General features: G+C 36.1%; 3 protein-coding genes across 3 annotated transcripts; all 3 read left to right on the forward strand.

The window, feature by feature from the left end:
- Positions 1 to 457: 457 nt before the first annotated feature.
- LOC120001411 (light-mediated development protein DET1) lies at positions 458 to 6,325 on the forward strand. The gene is made up of 12 exons (XM_038849731.1): positions 458 to 735; positions 1,301 to 1,406; positions 1,724 to 2,145; positions 2,284 to 2,512; positions 2,758 to 2,922; positions 3,622 to 3,690; positions 3,842 to 3,898; positions 4,595 to 4,675; positions 4,767 to 4,931; positions 5,382 to 5,477; positions 5,669 to 5,768; positions 5,888 to 6,325. The coding sequence occupies exons 2-12, from the start codon at positions 1,335 to 1,337 to the stop codon at positions 6,025 to 6,027; spliced, it is 1,596 nt and encodes a 531-aa protein (XP_038705659.1). The 5' UTR covers positions 458 to 735; positions 1,301 to 1,334; the 3' UTR covers positions 6,028 to 6,325.
- Positions 6,326 to 6,842: 517 nt separating this feature from the next.
- LOC120001206 (heavy metal-associated isoprenylated plant protein 45) lies at positions 6,843 to 7,591 on the forward strand. Its single transcript, XM_038849424.1, has 3 exons — positions 6,843 to 6,942; positions 7,022 to 7,097; positions 7,173 to 7,591. The coding sequence occupies exons 1-3, from the start codon at positions 6,895 to 6,897 to the stop codon at positions 7,493 to 7,495; spliced, it is 447 nt and encodes a 148-aa protein (XP_038705352.1). The 5' UTR covers positions 6,843 to 6,894; the 3' UTR covers positions 7,496 to 7,591.
- Positions 7,592 to 9,348: 1,757 nt separating this feature from the next.
- On the forward strand, positions 9,349 to 25,194 carry LOC120002199 (kinesin-like protein KIN-12D). Its single transcript, XM_038850836.1, has 38 exons — positions 9,349 to 9,492; positions 9,609 to 10,254; positions 10,531 to 10,686; positions 10,777 to 10,860; positions 11,519 to 11,638; positions 11,783 to 11,896; positions 11,979 to 12,071; positions 12,191 to 12,351; positions 12,440 to 12,514; positions 12,620 to 12,707; positions 12,788 to 12,846; positions 12,945 to 13,008; positions 13,092 to 13,157; positions 13,253 to 13,441; positions 13,770 to 13,874; positions 13,971 to 14,206; positions 14,288 to 14,357; positions 14,457 to 14,522; positions 14,811 to 14,855; positions 14,955 to 15,034; positions 15,181 to 15,262; positions 16,634 to 18,319; positions 18,440 to 18,880; positions 19,158 to 21,920; positions 22,025 to 22,132; positions 22,213 to 22,334; positions 22,438 to 22,525; positions 22,663 to 22,737; positions 22,837 to 23,079; positions 23,176 to 23,274; positions 23,375 to 23,449; positions 23,534 to 23,592; positions 23,697 to 23,808; positions 23,953 to 24,063; positions 24,201 to 24,371; positions 24,454 to 24,519; positions 24,642 to 24,761; positions 24,856 to 25,194. Exons 2-38 carry the CDS (start codon positions 9,610 to 9,612, stop codon positions 24,991 to 24,993), a joined length of 9,075 nt encoding a protein of 3,024 aa, XP_038706764.1. The 5' UTR covers positions 9,349 to 9,492; position 9,609; the 3' UTR covers positions 24,994 to 25,194.
- The last annotated feature ends 859 nt before the right edge of the window (positions 25,195 to 26,053 follow it).

Genomic DNA, 26,053 nt, shown 5'->3' on the forward strand with positions numbered 1-26,053 from the left:
TGCTTAAAAATTAAAACAATTATCATTTTTTACTATTATAAACAAAAAAAAATAAAAATTTATAAGAGACGATCCAATCACAAAAGTCTTGTCCGGACCCGAATTTACATATAACTGACGGTTAAAGTTTGGCCATCAAATCCAAATAGAATTTTGTCACTCCAACTTAAAATAATAACCATCAAATTTGAATAGAATTTTTTCACCCCAATTTAAAATAATAATCAAAATTTTATTTTGTAAACAAAAAAAATAAATTTATAAGAACGAAAACACTGACGTGTGGATTCACTACAAACACAACAGTTTTGTTCGATTTAAACTCGAACTTAAATTTTGGACATATAAGGGTCCAAACAGAATTTATTACCCTACTTAAAATAGTTATCATTTTTAAAAAAAATAGAATTAGAAATTTATGAGAGTAAAAATACTGACGCGCCGAGCAGTTGAAATAGATACTCGACGTTATCGTGGGCACTGTTTCTAATTAAGCTTTCACTCAGTACTTGACACTGCGTTGTGTGGCTTCTCCGGTCGAGGGGCTCCACCTCTCTTCCCGACCTCATTATCCATTATCCCGGCGAGTTTCGTTGTACCCATTAAAATCCCTAGATCAATTTATCAAATCCTTGTTCTGTCTGTCCCAATTGAGGCACGATTTTTCCTGAGTTTGGGTGCTTCTGCCATGATTCTTGGAGCATCCTTCGTGCATGCATAACTGACTGTGCCAAGGTAATATCTGAACTGAATCGCTTATTAGTGTTTGTGTATATGTGTATTGCATTTATTTCGGTGTTCGCTTCACTGGCCGCGTAATTTCTCCCTGCATTCTCTTCCTTTCCATTTCTGATTGCATTTACTTTTCTTTGATTCTTTGTTTTCTGCTATATTTGGTAGCTAATTGAAGTATTATCAGGATATTAAGTTGCTATTTTACTGGTCAATTTTGTTACAATCTCGGTATGCTCTAGATAATGTCTTGCTCCTCAATTTCGTGGATTTTTATTTGTTCATCATGTTACATGTCATATATAATGTATAGAATTTTATTCATGTTGATCATGTTTTAGTTTTATTCATGCCAATGCTGTATATTGGAGGAATGGAGTTTTTGATGATGGGTTTTTGGTTAGTTGAGGTTAGTGCTGGTCTTTTGAAATTCACTGAAGGGAAAATAAAGAGAAGCATATATAAGGGAATGGAAGGAAAATAAGAGAATCCGAATTTTAAATTTGACATGAGCAAACAGGAACGGGAAGATTTTCCTCATATCCTCTTTCATTATACTGGTTTTCAGGATAAAGATCGATTTAGACCATGAAACTCTACTGATGTTTAGAAGAAACAATATTGCCGCCAGGATTTTCGAGCGCCAAATCCGTACTCCTGCCCCTGGCACTAGCGTATTACCTTCTTACCTTAATAATTTTTATTGCTATATATTTTTCTTATTTCGTTTCATTCATCAATCTGCTTTCGCTTTTATGTATGTCTCCTTCAACGCCTTTATGTCTAAATTATCTCCTTTAGATCTTTCTCAACAATGTAACCCGTGATTAAGAAAGAAAATGGTGAAGTAACGTAATAGTTGTTTTCAATAATGTCTAGGCATAACGATGATGGGAACTGTTTCGGGCATGAAACAACTTTCCTTTTGTTATATTCAAACTATTTGGCTATGCCTGAACTGAAAGCCTATTTTATGATATGACGATTGCAGGTTCATTGTTCGAGGCAGTTCTATGAGAATTTAGTACCAAGTTATACCATTTATGATGTTGAATGCCCAGATCATTCATTCCGCAAATTCACAGATGACGGCCAATACCTTATAAGTTTTAGCAAAAATAATCATGATCTGATTGTTTATAGGCCAACATGGCTATCATATTCATGCAAAGAAGAAGACTGTAACAATCATGATGTTCCGGCAAAGAGGTTTGACAGCTTCTTTACCGAACTATATTGTGTTACACTTGCTTCCTGCAATGAGGTTATATGCAAAGACTTCTTTCTCTATGTTGAGAGTAACCGATTTGGACTCTTTGCCACTTCCACTGCACAAGTACATGACGCACCTGCTACTGGAGGTGCTATTCAAGGAGTCCCTTCTATTGAAAAGATCACTTTTCACCTCTTGAGGTGTGTTCTTTATTGTTATGGAGTAACATTCTAAAATTTATTTATATAAAGCTCCTTAACACTTCTTTGCGATCCTTATTTTTATTCTTATGTATACATATGAGTATATTATTTTTGCTTTTTCTTTTATCCGATAAGATTGGAGGATGGAGCTTTACTGGATGAGAAGGTCTTTAGCAATGATTATGTCAACCTGCCACATAATATGGGTGTCTTCTTGTATGATGATTTGCTGGCAATCGTATCACTACGGTATCAAACCATACATGTTCTCCAAATAAGGGATTCTGGTAACCTTGTTGATGTAAGGGCCATTGGAGCATTTTGCCGTGAAGATGATGAACTTTTTTTGAACTCCAACATTCAGGCAAGTAACATCTAATTGCAAGCTTTAAGCATACTGAGGTACAACATCAAGTTCATTTTGAGCTTGATGAGAAAGAACTTCCCGTCTGTAAATATAAGGAGTTGGCATTTTGAAGGAGATGTTCATGATTACATTTTACGTAGTTCACAAGTTTATTATTTACATGTTTTATTCTGGTGATTGTGGGTGGACCTCTTCTAATGTGCCAAGTGTAAACTAACTAAAAGCTGTGAAATTGATGGCAGGGCTTGGAGAACCCGGACAGAAGTAGGACTCATCAATTGAATGGTGATCTTGTTGAGAATGGATTACAGTTTAACTCTGATAATTCTTTTCTGGGTGGTATCAAACAGAGGCTGCTCTCATTCATATTCCAGGGAATTTGGAATGAAGAAATGGATCAAACCCAGGTTGGTTATTCCAACTTTTCAATCCATGTTTTATCTTTCTTGAAAGACTTTTAAAGATTTTTTGACATCCTTAAATTCTCGAAGATGCATTACTTTAAACATTTGACTTATTGTTGATTAATATAATCTACCATATTTTGGATGTATCAAGTTGGCCGGAAAGACTTCATGTGCTAGAACGTAGACTCAACATAAGCTGAAGAAGACTTGTATTGAGTTCTTAAACCTTTGGGACCCATGTCTATGCTTTATAGGACTTTCTTCTCTCTTTTTTTCCCTTTTTTTGAAGCTGATGATAATAAGTTTGTCTCTTTTATATTTGCACTTTGTCGTCGTTAAATTAACCTTGATAATTTGCTATGACTGACAGGGGTTCAATTTTATTATTAGTAACATCTTGATTTGCAATGTTTAGTAGGATAGGAATTTTAGTTAATGGGTTGCTTTATATGGTATATCAAGCTTATAGATTGTTATGGTTTCATGTTATTTTGTCGTATGGTCTTTGACTTGCTAGCTGCTATGCTCTCAGATTGTCAATAAGGCAGTTGTGCAATAAATTAAATCTCAAATACTCATCTATGCATCTATATATGTGTATCTATAAATATATACATATACTCAGACTCGGTAGATGTTTCACAATTTCACTAATCATTTCGTTTCTTGAAACTCATATCCTTCTCTTGTTTTTATCAGCGAGTACAATGCTTGAAGAAGAAATTCTATTTCCACTTCCAAGATTATGTTGACCTGATAATCTGGAAGGCAAGTAATTAACTCTGGACTTTCAATTGCTTGTGGTTGTGTTCTTTTATACATCATACTTGAAATATCAAAATTCACATTGTTTATTTCTCTTTCTTACATCCAATCATTCTAAGAACTTGATATGTATCATGTCTTAACTTTTTGACAGGTACAATTCCTGGACCGGTATAACCTCCTTATCAAATTTGGCAGTGTAGATGGTGGGGTGAGACTTCTTTTAAGCGCTACCTTGATACTAAATTTCGCTAAACTATCTTTAAATAACCATACAAATCTGCAGAATGACAAGGAAAATAACTAAGTAATAAGTACATAATTCAAAAACATGTTGACCAGTCACTTCGGCCTTAGAACCTAGGAGCTTGGGATGAATGAGCCTCTACATGTATTATAGTTGATCAAATATCAGCTATAGTTGTAAGAGGACCGTACATTAGTTAATGTAAGGTAATGGAGCACTGGGATTTGAAATAATGCAATGTTTAGGGATTATTAAAAAAAAGGAGGTAGTTATAGGGATTTAAAATGAATGTTGAATGTACTGTTTTTCGCCCTGATACCTTAGTTGTAGAGCCTATAATCTGATAATTTGAATTCAAATTACGAAGAGGGTCAATGGTTGACAGATTTGGGTCAGAGAAACAGTTCATTGGCTATAGGTTTGATGTTGAAAAAGCTAAAGAAAGCAACCAAGTCAACCAATGGAAGTATAAACCGTCACATTATATGCCAGCTCAAAGATGTGATGTAGAAGCCATTTGATTCATTCCTGTCTTTGAATCAATCTTCTAGTCTGTTATGATAAATTCTATGCGAACTAACTTTCTTCAATGTAATTGCTATACTTGATTTTGAATATTCTTCAAAATGATGCGGTGATTTCACCCTTATGAGGCTTCAGGTAGGACGTAATGCTGAGCAACATACATCATTTTTTGCTGTATACAATATGGAGACAACTGAAATTGTCGCTTTTTATCAGGTACCTCTGTTTGTGTGATGGTTTTTCTTTCTTTGTGATGTTTACTGGTTACTTGAAGCATTTTCTTGACACTAATCTTTATCTCTTTTAGAATTCTGCGGATGATCTATATCACTTGTTTGAGAAGTTCTGTGACCATTTCTATGTAACATCGAGAAATTCATTGCATATGAGATTCATATCATCTCACTCAAATAGCATTCATGCTCTTGAGCAACTCCGGTGTATCAAGGAAAAGGCCAGCAGCTGTTCGCAGGTTTGGTCTCTCAGTAACGTTCGGCTCTTGCTTCCATACGTTCTGTCAAATTTGATGGATTTCCCACTCCATCCTAATTTGGAAGAACAAGAATACTAGCTGTTTTGTATTAGTTAGTAGAGTCTTGAATTAAGAAACAATTTGCAGCAAATAAATCGACAGTTTCGGTTCACCCTTTTTTCTCTTAAAGATTTTCTATAACATGCATGATTCATGCATATCATATCTTGAAAAATGGCCATATAGTTCTGAAATTTTTTACTCTGTATGACAAAATACTGAAAATATATTTTTAAAAATCAAACTCGACTATGCTTCCATCAGGTTAAAGAACCATGGCAAGGGCATGAGAAGAGAACTTGTGCGTTTCTGTTCTAGTGATTCTCTCTCTCTTTGTTGTCATCTATGTACTTTTATTTTAAACTGGATCATATCCAATCAATTTTGCAGTTCATGAAGAAGATGCTCGCTTCATTGCCTTTCAGTTGTCAGTCACTGAGTCCTTCTCCTTATTTTGACCAATCTCTTTTCCGATTTGATGAAAAGGTGGGTTTCTTAGGCCAGAAAATATACATCTTTTATGCATTTTTAGGTACTTCATGCATGTTTATTAGTGGTATGCGAGGAGTGCATTTTCTTCACTCAATTACTTATCTGCTTTAATGGTCATCATTTTTTTCTATGTTGAACCCTTCTTACTGCGGCTTCTCACTAGCTTTATGCTCCTGTTGTCTCAGTTAATCTCAGCTACTGAACGGCACCGACAGTCAACAGACCATCCAATCAAGTTCATTTCTAGAAGGCAACCGCATACCCTCAAATTTAAGATTAAGCCAGGTTATAATTTTACTTGAATAAATTTCATTGGAACTTATAGCTCTTTACAAATTGTTGAGAAATATCATTTACTAGAGTATTGATCTGAGTGGATAATGATAATGCTCTATCTGAATCAGGTCCTGAAGCTGGTAGCATAGATGGTCGAGCGAAAAAAATCTCGTCTTTTTTGTTCCATCCATTCTTGCCTCTTGCTCTCTCCATTCAACAAACCTTTTTCTTACAATCATCGGTCATCAATATTCACTTCCGGAGATGAAGGTGTCACGCTAAATTTCTCGGGATTTAGTTCATCACTACGTGGAGAGACTTCAAAATTAAATTAATTGTATATTAGTTAGTTGTTAATCTCTGTAATAATCTATCTGTTATTGTAAACTTGAAGCATTTAGTACAGCAATTTTGAGTTGATACATTAGAATCTGTACTGTATATCTTGATCTCCTGTGAGTGGTGCAGCCTCTATGCAGAGTTTGCTTATATATTATGTATCCACTAGTGTGCAGTGGCACCAAAAGAATAAAAGAATTTTAGAAAATTATTCCATTCTGAAAGAATTTTGATATCCATTATAACTCCAATACTTTATTTGATCTGTACAGAACATTTTATAGGCTCTGCATTCACCTTATTATTTTCAATTTTATTTTTGATAACGCGGAACCCACTGGCCCAGTGCAGGAAGATAACGTGGGGTGGCATTCGCACACGTTGGACTGAGCAAGGATTCTATCTTGTAAGTTGCGATAATAGAAACACCCATGGGACTTGTACTCACGATCTTTCATTTACGCTAAAAGTTATCGCGATCAAGTTCACCATCTCAACCAACGACCCATTCGTACCTTATTATTCTCATGAAATGATATTCATCCTTTATTATTGAATTTTGAGGATTTAAAATGCGGTTCAGTGAGAAAGAAGAAAGAATCATTTAGCTGATCAGAATCGATTCTGTTATCTCAAATATCAGACACCAATTTGGACATATTGGCCAACATGTGTCCTTGAAGATGAAATGTATCTACAGCATTGTCTATATGTATATGTGTGTGTATATATATATGTATGTATAGGCTACCAGAGGTGCAGCGAGCGATCGATCCAGCTCGACTAATTTGTCATCATGTTTGGTTGGTGCTATGGGAAGTCACAACTATGTAATGCCATGTCTGTAAGTAAATGCTCCTTTTTCGCTTCTCTGAAACCCTAAACCACAACTAATGCATACATATGTGACTTTGTTCTGATAGATTGTGGAGCTTTTGGTACATATGGACTGCCAAGGATGTGAAAAGAGAATACGAAAAGCAATCTCGAAAATTGAGGGCAAGGATTAATTGCATAGAATTTCAATGTCATTACTGTTTCAACCCAATAAGTTAACCTGTATGTGAATTGTAGGTGTTGATAGCCTGGAAATCGACATGGATACGCAGAAGGTGACCGTAACAGGGTACGTAGACCAGAGGAAGGTGTTGAAGATGGTGAGAAGAACGGGAAGAAAAGCCGAGTTTTGGCCGTTCCCATATGACAGTGAATACTATCCTTATGCATCACAATATCTAGATGAATCTAACTATGCATCTTCCTATAACTACTACAGGCATGGGTTCAATGAGAGTGTTCATGGTTACTTTCCAGACCAAGCTTACTCCACTGTTGATGATAATACTGTCCATCTTTTCAGTGAAGACAATGTCCATGCATATTGCACCATCATGTAACAATTATGTTATATTATATTAATAACCCACATATAATACATACATACATACATATATATATATATATATATATATAATTTCTCAAACTAAATTGAAAACAAGTAGTACTACATGCATATATTGATATGGTTGCCAATTTATTAAGGTGAAGTAATTAATTTGATTTCATTCTTGTGTGAGGTTAATTGTTGCATGCTGACATAATTAATTGAACAATGGTTTAATTGAATATTATGTGTCATCACATACACACACATATATATTGAAACTTCTAACATGTGGACTATTTTTAAGAACCCGAAATCCAACGACAGATGTAGCATGTGATTCTCCAAATGTGTAACCCCACTTTTGTTGTGCTTTATTATAACCATTAGATTTTGAGTCCATAAATTAAGTCCATAAAAATGATCCGCATTAGAAAACTTCGTGTACATATATATATATATATGAGCCACATAATGTTATATAATCGTATCATTAAATAAGTTGGCTCCACTAAATAATGTTCCTTTGTCCTATGGAATTTGGGAATCATGAATTGCACTCTCCAAACATCAATAGGACTACTTATTTGAATGGATTGGGGGAGAACCCGTGCGCTATGCATTGGTTCGTCATTCAACGCACCATTTTTGGTGTACTAACAATTTTAGAGAAATTTTAGAAAAATCATAATTGTGTAGTATTCAGTATAATGAATTCAACGATATATTTTTTGTTCGAAGCAAAAATTAAATTCATCGTGATCAGACATGATCATTTTATACCGTCTGATATAAATTTAAGACATTGGATGTTTCGATCATGCTTAATTTTATTTTTGTTTTGAATATAATATATCGTTGGATTAGTTATGCTAAATATTACATATTTATGATTTTTTCAAAAATTTTTAATGCATCGATTGGGGAACCGGTGCATAGTGCACTGGTCCTCCCCCGAATCCTATTTGAACCATAGGAAATGATTACAAGAAGTAATTCTTAACATTTTAAAACAACTTTTGACATATAAATTTACATGTCTATGCATGTTTTATAATTATTATCATATAAAGTTCAAAGGGGTAGGGTTTATGTTTTTTAAAGATAGAATTTGGTATTTAGGGAGAGTTTAAGGTAACAAAGTTTTCGGTTTTAAGATGATCGTTTCCAAGAAAATGGGTTTAACTGGTATCCAACAAGAATAGGTAAAATTATGATCTCTAATTACATCCATCAAGAGATGAACTCAAGTAATTAAGATGCTTAATACCAAGAGACTCGACTAGCAGGAATCAACGAAGAAATTTTGATTTTAAAAAAATACGCCAGTTGGGGATTTTACTAAGACTAACTAGTAAAAGGTCCCGAGTCGGAAACGATCTTAGAAATCAATCACGCTCCGGTAAAAAAAATCTCAACATCGAATATGTTAAAAAAAGTTCTAAAGCCAAAGCCATCATCATCACTATGAAATATTGGAAAAACAAAAGTTCTCATATTTTGAAGTTGATGCACTTTGCCAATCCAAAACAAAAAAAAAAAGTGTCATTCAATGTTATGTGGACCCAAGCCCATCTTGTAGCCCAACCCACTACACCATCGAGGCCCAAAATCAAGGGAACAAAAGGCCGCATTTGGGTTCGTAACAATTAGCCGTTGAAATTTGAATTTGTCCATTATTACACTTTTTGCTTTGACAAAAGAGACCCTGAAATTCAAATCCCGAAGCCGCGAGGATTTTCCACCGTCTATTTCCAAATACTGTCTCTAATCTCAACCGTCCATTCTCTCCTCTCTCAGCTCAAATAGTAACCAAAGTGTCCTTTGTTTCTCTGTCTTAGGTTCAAAACCAACTATAGAGAGAGAGAGAGAGAGAGAGAGAGGGATTCTCGAAGCCAGAACTGTCGGGCAGTTTCGCTAAACCCTAAGAAGAGCCGGAGAAGCTGAAGTGAGCTAAACAATTTCAGGGACTCGAAATCTCGGGATTTTGTTCATCAATTCGTCTATCAGGTATCTAATCTTCTACTGTCCCTTACCCAATCTAGTTCTGTACAGCTTTGTATCTTTTTAGATTTGAAAGTGAGCTTATTTTCTTCTTGTTTTCAAATCTGGGTGTGAATTGCTAGAATGCTGAGAGATTTCAAATTCCTGCGTCGTAATTCAAGCAAGAAAGATGAAATTGAGAATGTGCCTGTAAACCATGGAGATTCTGCTGAGATGCATGCATCTACGGACTCTTCTAGGGCTCCACTGAACGCCATTCAAGATCCGAACCCCCCAAATCCTAGACCCGAGGAGGAAGGTGTGAGTACTCGGGGTAGAATTGATAGGACACCAACTAATCCCTCCCTCCGCACCCCAGATAAGCACATATTCGCATCCTCAGCGAAGAATCAACGGTTTGGGTGGCCACAGAAGAGTGATTCCAGCATGATTGCAAAGGAATCCAGAGATGATACTATGTCAGTAAGTCGAGGTGGGTTGGTGAATGCCACTCCGAGACCCAGTAGGACGATTGGGAGGGCTAACTCGGGGTACTCAGAGAGTAATTCCACGCAGAGCACACCCACAAAGAGTGTTTCAAAGCCTCCCAACTCAGGGCTCAGAGGCAAAATTGATGGTAATATGACCCGTGCTGGGAATTTTGCAGCATTGTATAAGGGGATGCCAAGTGCTGCTGGTGGTTTGGCTACCACAGTTGTTAATACAGTTGAAGTTCCACATTTTGATCTCAAAGAGGATCCTTCATTTTGGATGGATCACAATGTACAGGTAGATTCAAATTCACATTTTGTGTGTACCAGTGTAGGACATAGTTGATATTGGTCTGAGGTCGTTTGATAATTGAGTGAAATTTTTGTATATGGGTTGTTTTTTTGTTATCTTTTGCTTCTATTGGTGAGTAGTCTAGAAAAAGTGATGGAAAATTTGTTCATTATTCCTTATTTGTGTTAATGAATTTGAACTGATGGAAATGTCATTTATGAGCATAATTTGCTGTTTTTTACTTATCTTTTGGTATTTATACTGATTAATGTTTTGCTGTAGGTTCTTATACGTGTCCGTCCTCTCAATAGTACGGAACGGAGTTTATACAGTTATAACAGGTGTCTGAAGCAAGAAAGTGCTCAAAGCATTACTTGGATTGGGCAACCTGAAACTCGATTCACATTTGACCATGTAGCATGTGAAACAGTGGACCAGGTCTAGCTTAAAGCAGGAAACCTGTAAAATTTGTGATTACGTTTTTCAGGGTTTTACTTTTATATGATTTTTTGAAATTGGATTTTACAGGAAAAGCTTTTTAGGATGGCTGGCCTACCTATGGTGGAGAATTGCTTGTCAGGCTATAATAGTTGTATGTTTGCTTATGGCCAGGTAACCATAGCATGATTTCATTATCATGCATTGATTTCCTTTTTTGGCAAGGGACTAGTACTAAATTTGCCTCGTGTGTGGCATGTTGGATTAAAGTTTTTCTCTTGTATTTGCTGACTTGATTTGATCTTTAGCAAAATCTACATGAAAGCACTGCTGCTAACGCACTTATTTTTCAATCTGTATAAGTTTCAGTTAGTGATAACTTGGTGTTCAATTCATGGTCCTTAATTCCTTTCTCTTAGTTAGTTATGGAGAATCAGAGAGGTATTTCTTCAACAATTTTACAATTTTCACGGTTTAAACCTCTCTACAGGGTGAGATCATTTCATTGTTGCCTACAATGTAACTGCAAGATGACTAGAACTTCCCCTTTTGCCCCATTTTATCAAAACAGATTTCTTCAAAATTGTGTAGCTTTTAAAGTCCTATTGGGTATACGGGTGGTATGCAGTATGCACCCATTTTTTAGTTTCAATTCTTTCTAATTTTTTTTTCACAGGCTTGGAAGGGTCTTATAATATAGAAGAACAAGGAATTATTTTGTTGCATAGTAAACGAATGCAATCCAACTTAACCTTTTTTTCCTTCGGTTTTGGGTAAGGCTATAATCGGTATTTCTAAACTTAGTTTTATAAGTTGATTTTTCATCATGCAGACTGGAAGTGGGAAGACATATACAATGCTTGGTGAAATTGATGATATAGAGGTCAAGCCCAGTGCACATCGTGGAATGACACCACGGATATTTGAATTCTTGTTTGCAAGGATCCAAGCTGTAAGCTCAGCAGTCTTTTGGTTGTTCTCAGTCTTCAGTTTTTGATTTGGCTATAACCACTTAATTTCTGTAGTTTGCATATCAGAGGTGTTACCTTAGACAAGTAGAATATAACTGTTTTAGTATAATATTTTCTCATTGTAGGAAGAGGAAAGCCGAAGGGATGAAAAACTGAAATACAATTGCAAGTGCTCTTTCTTGGAGATATACAATGAACAGATAACAGATCTTCTTGACCCTTCATCAACCAATTTGCTTGTAAGTTTGGTCTTTGTTTAAGTGGATAAGCTCTAGTATCTCTCGAGCTACTCATAATTATTCTCCTTCCCTTTATTTTTAGCTGCGTGAAGACATTAAAAAGGCTGTCTATGTGGAAAATCTCTCTGAATTTGAAGTATGCACAGTCAGCGATATTCTAAAGCTTCTAATTCAGGTTGATAAACATTGATTCAATCCATTCGGTTAAGAGCAATCATAAATGTCTCAAAGAGTGCATATGCACTCTCATCTGCAAGTGCATGCGGACGATTAAGTTCTATCTTCTGTTTGCAGGGGTCTTTAAATAGGAAAGTTGCCGCAACAAATATGAATAGAGAGAGCAGTCGTTCACACAGTGTCTTTACCTGTGTAATTGAGTGTAGGTGGGAAAAGGATTCCACCACCAACCTAAGGTTTGCAAGGTTAAATCTAGTTGATCTTGCAGGTTCAGAAAGGTAAGGCATTTAGTGTGGATTTGTTGAATGATTATTGCTTGCATTCCTTTGCTTGATGCTATTCTTGACCTGTAATCATCAATAACAGGCAGAAAACTTCGGGTGCCGAGGGTGAGCGTCTAAAGGAAGCTGCCAGTATTAATAAATCACTATCCACACTCGGGTACTTCAACCAATACGCCATTACTAAATTTCTTCTATGTTCTGTTTTTTTTTTCCCCCCCTGGTGTTACCACCTCAATATTTTGGCTACATGTTTTATTTGCAGTCATGTAATTATGATTCTAGTGGATGTGGCAAATGGAAAACCAAAACATGTTCCTTACAGAGATTCAAGATTGACCTTCCTTCTTCAGGTTAATTCTTTTCCACATATTCTTCCTTAGATAAATTTTTCTTGGTGATGACTTAACATTTATAACTTAAAATTATGTAGGACTCACTTGGTGGAAACTCAAAAACAATGATCATTGCTAATGTTAGCCCTTCTACCTGGTTGGTCCATACGTTTCTAACTAGTCTTTTGTCATTCCAATTTATATTGTTGATCAAGAAGTTGTGATAAACCTTCACTTTCCCTTCTTTCTTTGCAGCTGTGCAGCTGAAACCCTGAACACCCTTAAGTTTGCTCAGCGAGCGAAACTTATTCAAAATAATGTAGGCTGTCCTGGAAAATGCTCATTGTTGAATTTCTTGAACTGTGAATCACTTTTTTTTAAAACTTTTACTCGTTTGTTTAGGCTGTTGTGAATGAAGATTCTACTGGCGATATAGTTGAGCTACAACACCAGTTACGGCTTCTAAAAGTATGGCAGTGAATTTATGAAATGTTCTCTTAGACTATTACAGTTCTTTTCTTTTGCATAATATTCAATTAATCACTGGATAATTTATGGAACAGGAGGAGCTTTCTCTGCTTAAACGTCAGAATGTCTCTAGGTCCTTGTCATTTGGTTCAACCAGTGTCAAAGATACAGTTCAACTACAGGATAATGATTTCACAGAAATGACTGATGAAATGAATCAACCAGAGGGTGATGATTCGAGTGGATATGAATCCAGAGGCATTGTGAGATTGTCAACCAAGCAGGTATAATTGGCTATATATTACATTTAAGATTTTTACTGATTGATATTGTTATTTCAATAGAATTAAAAGGATATGTAATGGTTAATTTAAAACACTCATATTTGGGCTGTTCATGTGTGTGTTTACGTATTTATCTTCCGCACTTGAAATGAAATAGCGACTGTTCTTGATGAGAAATAGTACACATGTATTTCCACCTGTGGTGTAGGCATTCAAATTGAACCAATTTTCGCATCTCATACTAATAATAAACTTGGGCACTTAACCTGATTTCCGTATACCTTTGCATTTAGCAATTAAAATTCATCTGAAAGTGATGGCTTATCAGTTAAAATCATTGGAGACAACGCTTGCTGGTGCACTGAGGAGAGAGAAGATGGCCGAAATTTCTACCAAGAAACTTGAAGCTGAAATTGAGCACTTGAATCGTTTGGTAATTTTCTTTTGCCTTCTAGTTTGTCTTTCTTGTCTCTACTGAGTTCATTCTGTCTTGTAGTTTATTTTTTCGAATACGAATTTGAATTTGCAGGTTCGCCAAAGAGAGGAAGACACCAGGGGCACTAAAATGATGCTAAGGTTCCGGGAAGACAAGATTCAAAGAATGGAGTCCCTTCTTGGTGGCTTTTTACCTCCAGACTCTTATTTACAGGAGGAGAATAGAGTATTATCTGAAGAGAATCATTTGCTTCAGTCTAAACTTGACAAAAATCCTGAAGTAACTCGCTTTGCATTGGAGAATATAAGGCTTTTAGAACAACTCAGAGGGTAGTTTTACATAAACAGTGACAAGTTGGAAAATTATTATCTGTTATTTGGTGTCCTTTTTTCTCACTGTGGCATTTGCAGATTTCAAGAATTCTATGAAGAGGGGGAGAGACAGATACTTTTGGGTGAAGTTTCCAAACTGCGAGACCAGGTATCTTAAACCAGATGTGATTTTACCATTTTCACAATATTGTTCTATTAAACCCTGTTTTTAAGGAATTATTTTAACCAAAAGCCTCTTTGTTTGCAGCTGTGTCAATTTCTTGAAGGAACCACTAAGCAACATAATGATCCAAGTTTGAAAATTCAGCCCCAGGTTGGTAAAGTAGGCTATTTACGTCAATCTTAGTAGTTTTTTGAGACACTCCATCTTTTTTCTAAAAGATGAAGTAAAGGCCCCACCTGATTTTCTGATTACGAAATAAAGTGATCATTTACTGCTGTCGCATTTCTTAGCTTTATGTTACATTATCCTATGACATCTTCTTCTTGCAAAGGACATAGTGGACCCTCATTTGGATGTATGTCCAAAAATTTTATGAAGTAGGAGCATCATTTTTTTGTAATCGAATATCAATTATTCTTTTTTTTTTCATTAATACAGGAAGCAATGCGCATCATCGAAGAAAATGATTCTCTTCACTTAGAGGTTACTTATTCTGTTCTGATGACAAGCATGACCTCCCTCCCTCCCTCTTCTTTCTCTCTCTCTATTGATATCTGTCCTCTTTTCCTTTAATTGTTTCAGTTGAAGAACACTCTCAATGGGTTAGAGGAATGCCGGCATAACTTGAATTCTTGCTTAGAGGAGAATGAAAAACTTAGAAGGTAGATAATTGGATGTGTTGTCCAGTTCATTAAGCCTCTCAATTTCATGTCGTACTATAGACACCAGAGCACCTTATTACTTCCGACGATTTTTTGTTGCCTTTTTTTTGTTTTGATGCAATATTTTTCCTCTCCATTCTCTGCAGAGAGATGCATGATTTGTGCTTAATCATAACTGATCTAAAGTCTCAGCAAGATGATAAAGTTGGCAACACAGAAACCATCAAGGTACTTTCTATCATGCTTAGTAATATGTAGGGAAACATTACGGTAAAATGAACATGAAATCAGTTGATAAATTAAAAAAATTATCTATCCATATTTACATATAGATGTTTTTTTTGTATGCATTTATCATGCATGGATACACTTTGTCAAAAAAGGGATTCTAAAGCAATAAGACATTTAATGTTTCTCCCCCTTGTAGGTTTGCATATTGTCATGTCATGAATTCGATTTATCACCAAATGCATAAGCTTTTGCAATATCAAATATCTAAGAGACGTGCAAACTTTCATTAAGGAATTTGGTCACATTAATTTTGTAAAATATTGTTGCTATACAACTAAACAAGAGAAAACTAAAGTGATTTAGCAAGAATCAATTTGTGAAGCATTTTATACTTGATCAAGATACTTCTTACACACATATCACTGTTATCATTATTTACGAATTTTAACATGCTTGGGATTTGGTTTTAATACTGTAATTTATAAGTTTCTTTGATTTCAAGATAAAAATAAATTTCAGTGATCTCAGTATTCGATTATTGATCCATAATAAACAATGAATGGATGAAAAGACAAAAGATAGAGCAAAAAGCTTTTGTTTTTGTATAGATATAAGTTAAGTTGTAAACTAATTAAATATACTGTTGTCCTTTTAAGTTAAAATGAAATCTATGTAGGTCCGAGCTTTGCATTGCATGTCAATTGATGTTTAAAAATCGTAGATGTACATATAATGTAGAGATACTTCACTTACGCAATAATTATTTTTGTTATCTTCTAATAATGGGTTCCTAATACTGATTGAAAAGATGGTGCAAAAACATTATAGTAGGAAAGGAAATTTAATTAACATATATCAAAGAAGAGAAGGGTTTACCAAATTGACATATTGCTTTGCAAAATATGTATTAAGAATGTACATAGGCATGCACCATGTCTACGCATGCCTATGTGTGTGAGCGTGCATGTTCTTGAGTCAATGTTACATGCATTTTTCGTTACCCAATGCTGATACCATGGATGTTAATTTATGATGAATATGGTGTGGGGTAAGGTCTGCATATATCCTGCATGTCCCCCAACCCCACCCACTATGGGAGCCTTGTGCACATGATTTGTTTACCTTTTTTTTTTATAATGAAAGGAATATGCCAAGTTCTGTGTGAAAAAAAGTTGAAGTTCCTTAAGTTGAACAAAGAACAGATTTATTGTACAAAAGTAAAGTTAAACAAAATGTTAATTATTGTAAAATTACAATCTTGGTATGTACATTCAATATGACATATGACTGGAAGTCTGCATAGGTTGTGTGTGGTCTAATTGCTTGCATATGAATTTACATTGTGACCTAACAAGTTATCATTTTCAGGATTCACTGAGAGCAGCACCAACTGAAACTCACACAACAATGTGGAATGAATTGGACGGGGTGCATGCTACTCTGACGATGAATAATGCAGAAGAAATCATGAATCTGCAGCTAGAACTTGATATACTAAAGATTATGCTCAAAGAAGAGAGATCATCTCTTTCTGACACAGAGGAGAGAGTAGTACACCTGAATAGCAATCTTCACCTGGCGGAAGTAAATCTTTCATTGGTGAGAAAGCAATATGAAGATGCATCAAATGAATTGAAAGAGGCAAAGTCTATTTTAGAAGCTCTCGAGTCCCAGCAGATTTTGTCAATCAATGAATTGGAGGACCTGAGAAGAAGTGACAGTCATCATGTGAAGCTTTTAAGAGAACAGGGGCTTGAAATTATTGCATTGAAGAAACAACTTAATAGAAGAGAGCTGAGAGATCACCCAACTAATTGCTCGGAAAGTGAGAACTCCATTGTACAGGTGAAATTGGAGAAGATGCAGAATTCTCTTGAGAAGGCCAAAAGACTGAATATGTGGTATCAAAGTGATCGTGCATTTCAGACATCTAACGAAGAGGAAATGGAAGAAATTCGTCAGCAGGTGGAAGCTGAAACTGCTGAGGTGATTGTTTGCATGGAGGCAGAACTTTCCACTCTTCAGCAGCAGCTTCAAGTTTGCCATTTGCAGGAGACAGAGATGAAAAATAATGTTAAGTGTTTGGAGAATGAATTAAAGGAGTTGCAGATAAAACTATGCCTCATGACGGAAGAAAACAAGTGTTTACATGGAGAGTGTGAGGAAAAAGATGGAGAACTAAGAACAATGGTTGAACAATGGGAGTTATTGGCTTGTGAAATTGAAGAACATCTTGCTGATGGACATGACTCCCTCATTAATGCATCTGATCAACTTGAACTTATTTCCAGTACTTTTCCACAGAAAAGGGTTTTGATCTCGGGAAAAGTTGCCAAGTTGGCTAGAATTATTGCTGAGAAGGACTTGTTGATTGAAGAACTTGGCAGATGTCTAGATGATGCAAACAATAAAAGAAGTGAGGTGGAGCACATGCTAAAGTCCTTGAAGGGGGCAGTGATGGTTATTAATGAATCCCACCAGCAGGAGTGCAATGAAAAAGAGAAAGAGATTCTCATGTTGTCATCTGAATTAAGAGCAAAAATGTCTGTCATTCAAAAGTTGGAGAACAAAACAAAAATGGCAGAACATCATGCTAATGAAGCATCTGTTTGTGCAACAGTTGCATTTGTAATTGTGAATAGATTGTCAGAAATTAAGTTAAATAATCTCATTGCCTTAAAGCATCATGAAATTCAACTTACTGAATTAGAAGAGGTGAACTTGAGGAAGGATACACTTCTCAGCAACCAAGCTGCAATGATTGAAAAAGCCGACCAAGAAATCCAATCTTTGAGAAGGGATGTAACAGAGTTTGGGAAAACCTGTGCTGAACTTCAGCACAAGCTTTATCAGGAAGAAAAACGTGCTTGCACCATGGAGCATGAGCTCAAAGATATCGAAGAAAATGAAATTACGAGAACAAGAGAGAAACTTTCAGAGCTAAAAAGTGGTGTATGCGCACTCAGTTCATGCATGAAAATGCATGATAGAAGTCCTGATAGTAATAATACACAAGAAGCTTATGGATCTGTTGATGGCAGTGGTGAGAAACGGGTAAGCTAATATTTTTTTATTTCTCGTATACTGATTTAGCCTTGTTGTTGATTCACTATTATGCTAGTTATTGTCTCTGAATGTTGCTTTAGTCATTGTTATGCCTGGGTATTGATGCAGACAAATGCTGACACAAATCCACAAGCTTTAGACTTGCATTTACTAGAAGATGTGAAAAATGATGTGTCCGAATCTTCTTTTAAATTTGGAGAAAGTACAGATGACAAGGAAGACCTGAAGTCCAGGAGCTGCAAAGATACATTTTGCAGAGATATTACCGTCATTCTTTTGAGAAAGGAAATAGAATCTGCCCTTAGAAGCTTACACAAAGTTGAAGCTGAGATGGCCAAACTAAAGGATGAAGAAGAGATTTCTATGTCTAACAAGCAGCGGAGTCAGGAAAGCATTAATTTTCTCACAATTCAGATACTTGCCTTGCAAGAAGCTATTGATGACTTTGGAAAGAAATTTGATTTGAAGATTGAAGCTGTCAATAATAAGCTACAAGCATTTGACCAAATTGTGCAAGAAGCTGGAAGTCTTTGGTATCAGACAAAAGAGGTGACCTCTCTCTCTTTTTTTTGTTCTATTCTTTTTTTTTCTCTCTCAAATATGTTTTCTCAGACATTACTGAAATTATGGACAATCAGGCTTTTCATTCCTCGTTTGGGTTTCCTGAAGTAAGATATGTAATTCCCTGCACATCTTTACTCATGGACTTTTCCAGAGAAAATCAACATTATTTTCATTTCATAGCATACCTGATATTTGCTTGTAGCAATGCGTTTGATCTGGTAACAAATACTGACAGCTCTTTTCCTCATCTTTTTTTCTGCAGTGTCTTGTGTCCGAAGTTGGAGAAGCCAAGATAATTGCTGCCCAAAAAGCAGCAGAGGCTTCTTGTATTTTTGCTAAGTTTGAAGAGGCCCAAGATACCATGGAAGAAGCAGACATTATGATCAATGGATTGTTGATAGCTAATGAAACAATGAAGCTTGATATAGAGAGGTTGAAGAAAGATGAAGTCGTATTAACCGACGAGAGGGATACATTTATTGATCAGGTTCACAGCTTGCAATCCCTGAGTGATCTAAAGGATCAACAACTTGAAGACCTTGAAAAACAGTTGTGCTCGAATGTGTTGGAAACAAGGGATATTCTTGCAGATCTCGAAGGCACTTTTGAACTGCTACAAACAAGTTTCAACGAAAACTTTGCGTTCCTGTCGTTGAATTTTTTTTCCATGAAGCCTCTGGCTTTAGACTCTATGAAGTTGGTACGGTCTTGGCTCGAGGATGTCTGGTCTGAGATAGTTGTGAAGGATTGTGCTGTATCTGTGCTACATCTGTGTCATATGGGAATTTTGTTGGAAACAGTAACTGGGCTAAATACAGAAAATGGCTTGCTACAACATGGATTGTGCGAATCAAACTCGGTTATGGCTGATCTAAGAATACGCAATTCTAGGTCAAGTAGAGAGCTTGAAATGTGCAGAACTCTTAAGGGGAAACTACTGGCTGACATCAAGAACAGTTTCGAACGAATTTCAATGAAAGAAGAAGAAACAGAGGAGTTTACAGCTAAATTAATGACTTTTGGGAAAAAGATCTTGGACCTACAACTTCAAGAGGAATTGATGTTAGAAAGGTCAAGCTATGTGGGATCTCAGCTTGCTATTCTGATGAAGGAGCTGGATTTGAATAATGCAAATTTTGCAGCATCTTTTTCGGATCAAGAGCGGCTGCTGCAAGAAAAAGAGGAGGCTCTAAAATCTCAGGCTGAGTTGTTCATTATTGAACTGTGGTCTAAAGACTTGGAGTCACTTATCTTGGCATCAGAGCTAGAAGAGATTTATTGTCAAAAAGACCATGCAGAGAGAGAGTCTTCCCTATTTGGTGCTGCACTTGAAAATTTAAAGCTACAAATGATTCTATCCAAGTTGGATGCAGAGTTAGGAGAACACACCATCGTAGCCAAGGAAGAGGAGCTATCACTTCTGCTGAAAGAAATTGAGGAAGTGGAAAGAGTGAGGTGGGACCTATCGTCAAGGTTGAGCCTAAGTGATTCAAAAATCAGAGATATGGATGAAGCAAATAAGGCTCTTGGAAATGAGATTAAACTGCTAAAAGATGCTGCTTGTGCCAATGATATGTTGAGAAGTCAGATTAATGAAGTTACAGAATCTAGGTTGAGACTGTTGAACCAAAATCAAGAACTTGAAGTCCAATGCCAGAAATTACAAGAGGATTTGAAGATGAATGAGGTTGCTTTAGAAAGTTATCTGAGTCAGAACTCTGACCTTGATCATCAGAACAAAAGGTTTCAGAAAGACATTTGTGCACTGGAGATATCATCAAGCGAACTTTGCAATGAGTTAGACAAGAAAAAAGCAGAGCTAAGCGAAATGATCCTTTTTGAGGAGGAAAACAGTTCACTTAAACTTGAACTAGAGAGGTTGAAGAGAGAAAACAGCCTGATTCTCCAAGAATTGGAGGAGAAAAAATCAGAAGTTGAGTCATCTCTATGCAGTGTAGACACCTCTGATACAGAAAATAGGAGATTGAAAGATGAAATTTGTTCTTTGGAGACTCTTAATTCCAGTTTGCAAAGTGATGTGGAGATGAAGGCCGCGAAACTAAGGGATCTACAGCATTCTCAGTCTGTAATCGTGGAGGATTTATGCTCAAAAACCTTGGATTTGCAAACTAGTACTGAGAAAACAAATGAGTTGAAGGGAGAGAACAATCTATTGAGAAATGAACTCAGGTCTCATAGGAAATATTGGAAAGACTCTCTCACTATTTCAAGCTTAAGCATAGTTAAGTGCATAGATTCAGAAGAAACTGTACATAATAAGGCTAGGAGGTTATTTGATGATCTGAGTAGAGAAAATTCTACAGTTTTTAATAAAATGTTTCATGAAATGTTTGAAACAATTGACAAGGCAGCCATGGCCATTGCAGAGTTGGAGTCCCTGGAGGTTAATGCTAAAGAGCTGGTGTCTGAGAACATGATGCTGCAGGCTGAGTTGGTAAGGAAAGAAGATGTCCTGAAAGGGTTGTTATTCGATCTGAGCCTATTGCAGGAAACTGCATCTAGTACCAAAGATCAAAAAGATGAAATGGAGGAAATGGAGGCTTCCTTGGAGGCTTTAGAAGATGAGCTTGCATTGAAATCAGGTGAGCTTGATGAGGCTGTTGCCCATAGACAAGCCCTTGAAGTTCAGTTGCAAGAGAAGATTGAAATGATATCTGATCTTAAACTGGATCTCGAGAAGGAAAAGAAGTCTCTAGAATTGCTTTCCTTTGAAAATATGGATCTCAGAGCTCATGTTAAAGAAAACATTGCAGACAAATGTTCTATTGAAGATGAATTAATCCAAAGAAAAAAAATGACTGAGAGCTTGGAGATGGAACTCTCAGAAATGAGTAATGCTCTTGGCCAAATGAATGACATGATTGAGTCCTTGATGGTAAATTTGAATGATATTACTAGTGAGAGAGATCAGATAAGCATGGATGTTCTCAGTTTAAAGGAAAACCTGGAGAAGGCCCAAGCTCAGGCTGATGCAAATGAAGCTATTGCAGTGGAAGCTCAACAGGTATATTCTAATTTTAGCATGACATTTCACCCTTCAGATTACATTATGTTTTCTTCTAACATTTGTATTATTTTCACAAATATGGCGTTAAAAACCATCATCAGATAGCTGAATCAAGAAAAATCCATGTGGAAGATAAGGAAGTAGAGGTGAAGCTATTGGAAAAGTCTGTTGAAGAGCTAGAGCGTACAATAAATGTACTAGAGAACAAGGTTAGACCTCGTGAGCGCTGTAAATGCCACATGATATGTATTTTAATAATCGCCATGTCTCATACTTCTCAGCCTTTTAGGTTGAGATTGTTAAACAAGAAGCTGAACGGCAACGATTGCAAAGAGAAGAACTAGAATCAGAGCTTCATGCTGTAAATCATCAGATGCAGAATGTTAGGAATGCGGATGGTGATATAAGAAGGTATGGAGATCTTTGTAATTCATTTGATGGCATTGCATAATTTGCTTCACTGAATAACAAATTATTGCTTCAATTGCTGCTATATGATTTCTTCTTTTTATAGGCATTTGGATGAGAAGGAAAAGGACCTTCAACAAGCAATATTACATATACATAGTCTTGAAAAGGATATAGTGTACAAGGATGCAGAGGTGAAGTTTTCTGTTGTGCTTTTTGTCAAGTTTGCTTTAGGCTTGCTCTGGTTAAACATTGGACGCTAGATTAATGTACTTTTTTTGAAAATTGGTTTTGGCATCTGCATTTATATGCCTCTCTCACCATTTAGCAGATATCCCAATTTAAAGCTCATGTCTCTGAGCTAAATTTGCATGCTGAAGCCCAAGCCACTGAGTTCAAGCAGAAGGTAGGCTAGCAGATAGAGAACGAGGGCACTTTTTATCTTTTAATTTTAATTCAACCTCTTAAGTTTTGGCAAATCTTAAAGTGTGGAACTTCGAAACAGTTTAAAGCATTGGAATCAATGGCTGATCAAGTTAGACCTGAAGGTCATTTCAGCCATGTTGCAAATTCTTCAGCAAACAAGTTGGAGAAAAATGCAGCAAAGTCTAGGGGTTCTGGTTCCCCTTTCAAATGTATTGGATTGGGGTTGGGACAACAAATAAAGTCTGAGAGAGATGAGGAACTTACTGTGGCAAGTCAGCGTATTGAAGAGCTAGAATCCTTAGCAGTTAGTCGACAAAAGGAGGTACGTATCATTCCTTTGTTAAATTTAATTCTGTTGAAACTGGAGTTACATGTCAATCTGTCGTTAAATTTAAGTATGCTATTTTTTTTTTCTCAGGTGTTTGCCTTGAATGCCAGATTAGCTGCTGCGGAAAGCATGACACATGATGTCATCCGTGATTTACTAGGAGTAAAACTGGATATGAATAATTGTGTGGTAACTACATTTTCCGATTCTATTATGGCTATTTATACCTCAAAATACAGACATTGAAGACATCTAATGCTCATTTCACATTTTTCTTTCACGGATTCAGTCGTTATGGGATAATCAGCAAGTACAGAAGATTGCTGAGAAGGCTCAACTTGATAATTCAGATTTTCAAGTAAAGGTATTTTCAATCTATATTAATTATTCGATGATATTAGGAATTTATCATGTGCTATCTGTTATCTTTAGTCTGAACTTTGTACAGGACCAGGAGGTTGTCAAACTTAAGCAGCAGCTCAATGAATTTATTAAGGAGAGGCAAGGGTGGGTAACTGTTACTTCGAAATTAAAAGCACTTGCAGCATAGAATCTTTCGTTTCTCTGATGTCTTCAAATGTTTAAATGTATTTTTATGTCTTGTAATGCAGATGGCTAGAGGAAATCGATCGAAAACAGGCTGAAATGGTAGCTGCACAAGTAGCATTGGAAAAGCTTTGTCAGCGAGATCAATTACTTAAAACTGAAAACGAAATGCTTAAGGTTGAAATCTTTAGTTTGTGTCTGACTGCTTTCTTCTTTTTTATCCCCACCCTAATTGTAAAAGTACAATCATTCCTTTTACAGAGTCCTTCCTTGTCCTCCTTTTCCATATTTTGGCCTTTAGTTTACTGTTAATCTGTGTAGATAGAGAACACAAATCATAAAAAGAAGCTGATGGAACTCGAAGGAGAAATAAATAAGCTCTCTGGCCAACAAAATCTCCAGCAGCGCATCCATCATCATGCCAAAATCAGGGTAAGAAATTATAAATCTAACTTTTGACTGAGCTTTGTTGATTATGCTTGCTCTTATTGTTGAACTTCTGCAACATCTATAGTTGTGCTTTCTCCTCCGCATTGGCGTTAACTGGATATTCATTCATGATGCTATAGGAAGAAAACAATATGCTGAAAATTCAGAACGAAGATCTAAGTGGGAGGCTGCGACGAACAGAAGTTGTTCTTTCACGTGTGAAGGAAGAGCTTGCTCATTATCGTGCTTCTATAGGAAAAGGTCCACATATAAATTTTGATGAAGAACGACGGTTGAACAACAAACTGAAGGTTAGTGTACCAGGTATTCTTGGCACGCTTGTTTTGGTTTCAAGAGCTAATATAGCTAAAGAACAACAGAAATATGCTGCAGGAAATTGAGGAGGACAGATTGCAATTAGCTCAGAAGTTGTTGAACTTGTGCACCAATGTTTTGAAGGTATGTGAACTACTACATTTTTTTTTCCGTCTCAATTCTTCTTCGAATGATAGATTATACAAGTATAGGAATGATGCTTCCCTCCTGCCAAGAATTCTCTCACTTCGAAGTTAACCTTTCAGGCCGCGGGAATTACAAAACCTTTAGCTGATGTTAGTCCTAATGATGCTGAAGAGGCGCTCAAGCAACTGACTAATAAACTTACTTCTCTGGAAAAAGAACTACAAAACTTCAAATTCAAGGTGGCACACTCTTCTTTTAAATCTATGTGATTCATACTGACAGTATGATCATAGTTAAAATATTAAACTTGTTAAACCCCCACTCATTTTACAGAATAGAATTGCCGGTGAAAGAAATAAATTGTCCGAGCTTCTGCCTCAGTCTCCACCATTGAGCTTAAGGATAGGTGAGAACTGTCAATCTCCGAGAAGGGTTTCGCAGACTCAATTTCTATCTTCTTTAGATAGATAAACATCTGAATTAAACAGCAAGGCATGGTATCTATTTGCTACCAGTTGTGTTTACTACAAGTTGCTTGCTGTACTGTATTGATCATTTTTATATGATCTCATTTTCTGGCGGGTTAAGCTGTACAGTAATTATTCTTCAATTGTATTGTATTCTTGTGAATATATTCAATGAAAATCAATATTTATAAATTTTTTGGCTGTCTCCAACTGTGTGTTTAACTACCAAAAGTGATGCCATGCACCATTTTCCCTCTCCTCTGCTATCTAGCACCTATACATTGCCCGTTAAGATTGCATCTACAAGTAAGGGCCCGTTTGGTTCTAGTTTTTTTGTAATATTATATATAATAGTTATTTATTTATAATAAAAAGAAAGAAATGGTTTATAAATTAAGATTGGTTTGAAATAACTCCTACAAAAGCTATTGTTTCCAAAGCTGTTGGAGATTTGATCCTCAGCAGATCTTCTAAAATAAAAGCCAAAATACTAATATTTCATAGTTTAAAGATCACATATCCAACCAACAACAAACATTGTATCAAATTATCTATCGTATTTTCTATTTTATTAAATTATTATTATTTCTCTCTTTTTTGTTTTATTATGAGAGAGGAGAGAATGGGAGAGTCTATATAGAGTGATGAGAACCACACCGGCCCACAGCCACAGATCAACCTCCTTGCCAACCAAAGCCCAACCGACGCCCTTGCGGGCCGGCTGTAACCAAGGCCCATGGACTAAATCCCATGAAAACCTTGGCTGGTAGGTTAAGAAGACCATGCGCTTATAAACTAGGTTTGGTCCTCCTATTTTAACGATGTGGGATCTCATCATAGAGACCCAACATTTACTCAATACAGACATATTTTTGTTTTTATTGTTTTTTTATTACAAAATCATATTGATTTTTGATCTGATAAACTACCATCAAGGTTAATTTTGAGTCTAATTGTGGATTAGAAACCAAGATAGTTTATGAGATCAAAAGTCAAGGTGATTTTGTAATGAAAAATAATAATAATAATAATAATAAAGTGGGTCTACATTTTGAGTAAATTTT

The sequence above is a fragment of the Tripterygium wilfordii genome, chromosome 7 (genome assembly GCF_013401445.1).
Source record: "Tripterygium wilfordii isolate XIE 37 chromosome 7, ASM1340144v1, whole genome shotgun sequence".
NCBI classification, from domain to species: Eukaryota; Viridiplantae; Streptophyta; class Magnoliopsida; order Celastrales; family Celastraceae; genus Tripterygium; species Tripterygium wilfordii.

What these genes read in the sequence shown, in the direction of transcription:
- LOC120002199 (XM_038850836.1), top strand. Translation starts at nt 9,610, where the DNA reads ATGCTGAGAGATTTCAAATTCCTGCGTCGTAATTCAAGCAAGAAAGAT. An exon ending in TTGAGCACTTGAATCGTTTG is followed by an intron (nt 13,875 to 13,970) that starts GTAATTTTCTTT and finishes TTGAATTTGCAG; the next exon opens with GTTCGCCAAAGAGAGGAAGA. An exon ending in ATGATTCTCTTCACTTAGAG is followed by an intron (nt 14,856 to 14,954) that starts GTTACTTATTCT and finishes TAATTGTTTCAG; the next exon opens with TTGAAGAACACTCTCAATGG.
- LOC120001206 (XM_038849424.1), top strand. Translation starts at nt 6,895, where the DNA reads ATGTTTGGTTGGTGCTATGGGAAGTCACAACTATGTAATGCCATGTCT. An exon ending in AACTATGTAATGCCATGTCT is followed by an intron (nt 6,943 to 7,021) that starts GTAAGTAAATGC and finishes TTGTTCTGATAG; the next exon opens with ATTGTGGAGCTTTTGGTACA. An exon ending in AGCAATCTCGAAAATTGAGG is followed by an intron (nt 7,098 to 7,172) that starts GCAAGGATTAAT and finishes TGTGAATTGTAG; the next exon opens with GTGTTGATAGCCTGGAAATC.
- LOC120001411 (XM_038849731.1), top strand. Translation starts at nt 1,335, where the DNA reads ATGTTTAGAAGAAACAATATTGCCGCCAGGATTTTCGAGCGCCAAATC. An exon ending in TTTTGAACTCCAACATTCAG is followed by an intron (nt 2,513 to 2,757) that starts GCAAGTAACATC and finishes AATTGATGGCAG; the next exon opens with GGCTTGGAGAACCCGGACAG. An exon ending in TTTTCCGATTTGATGAAAAG is followed by an intron (nt 5,478 to 5,668) that starts GTGGGTTTCTTA and finishes CTGTTGTCTCAG; the next exon opens with TTAATCTCAGCTACTGAACG.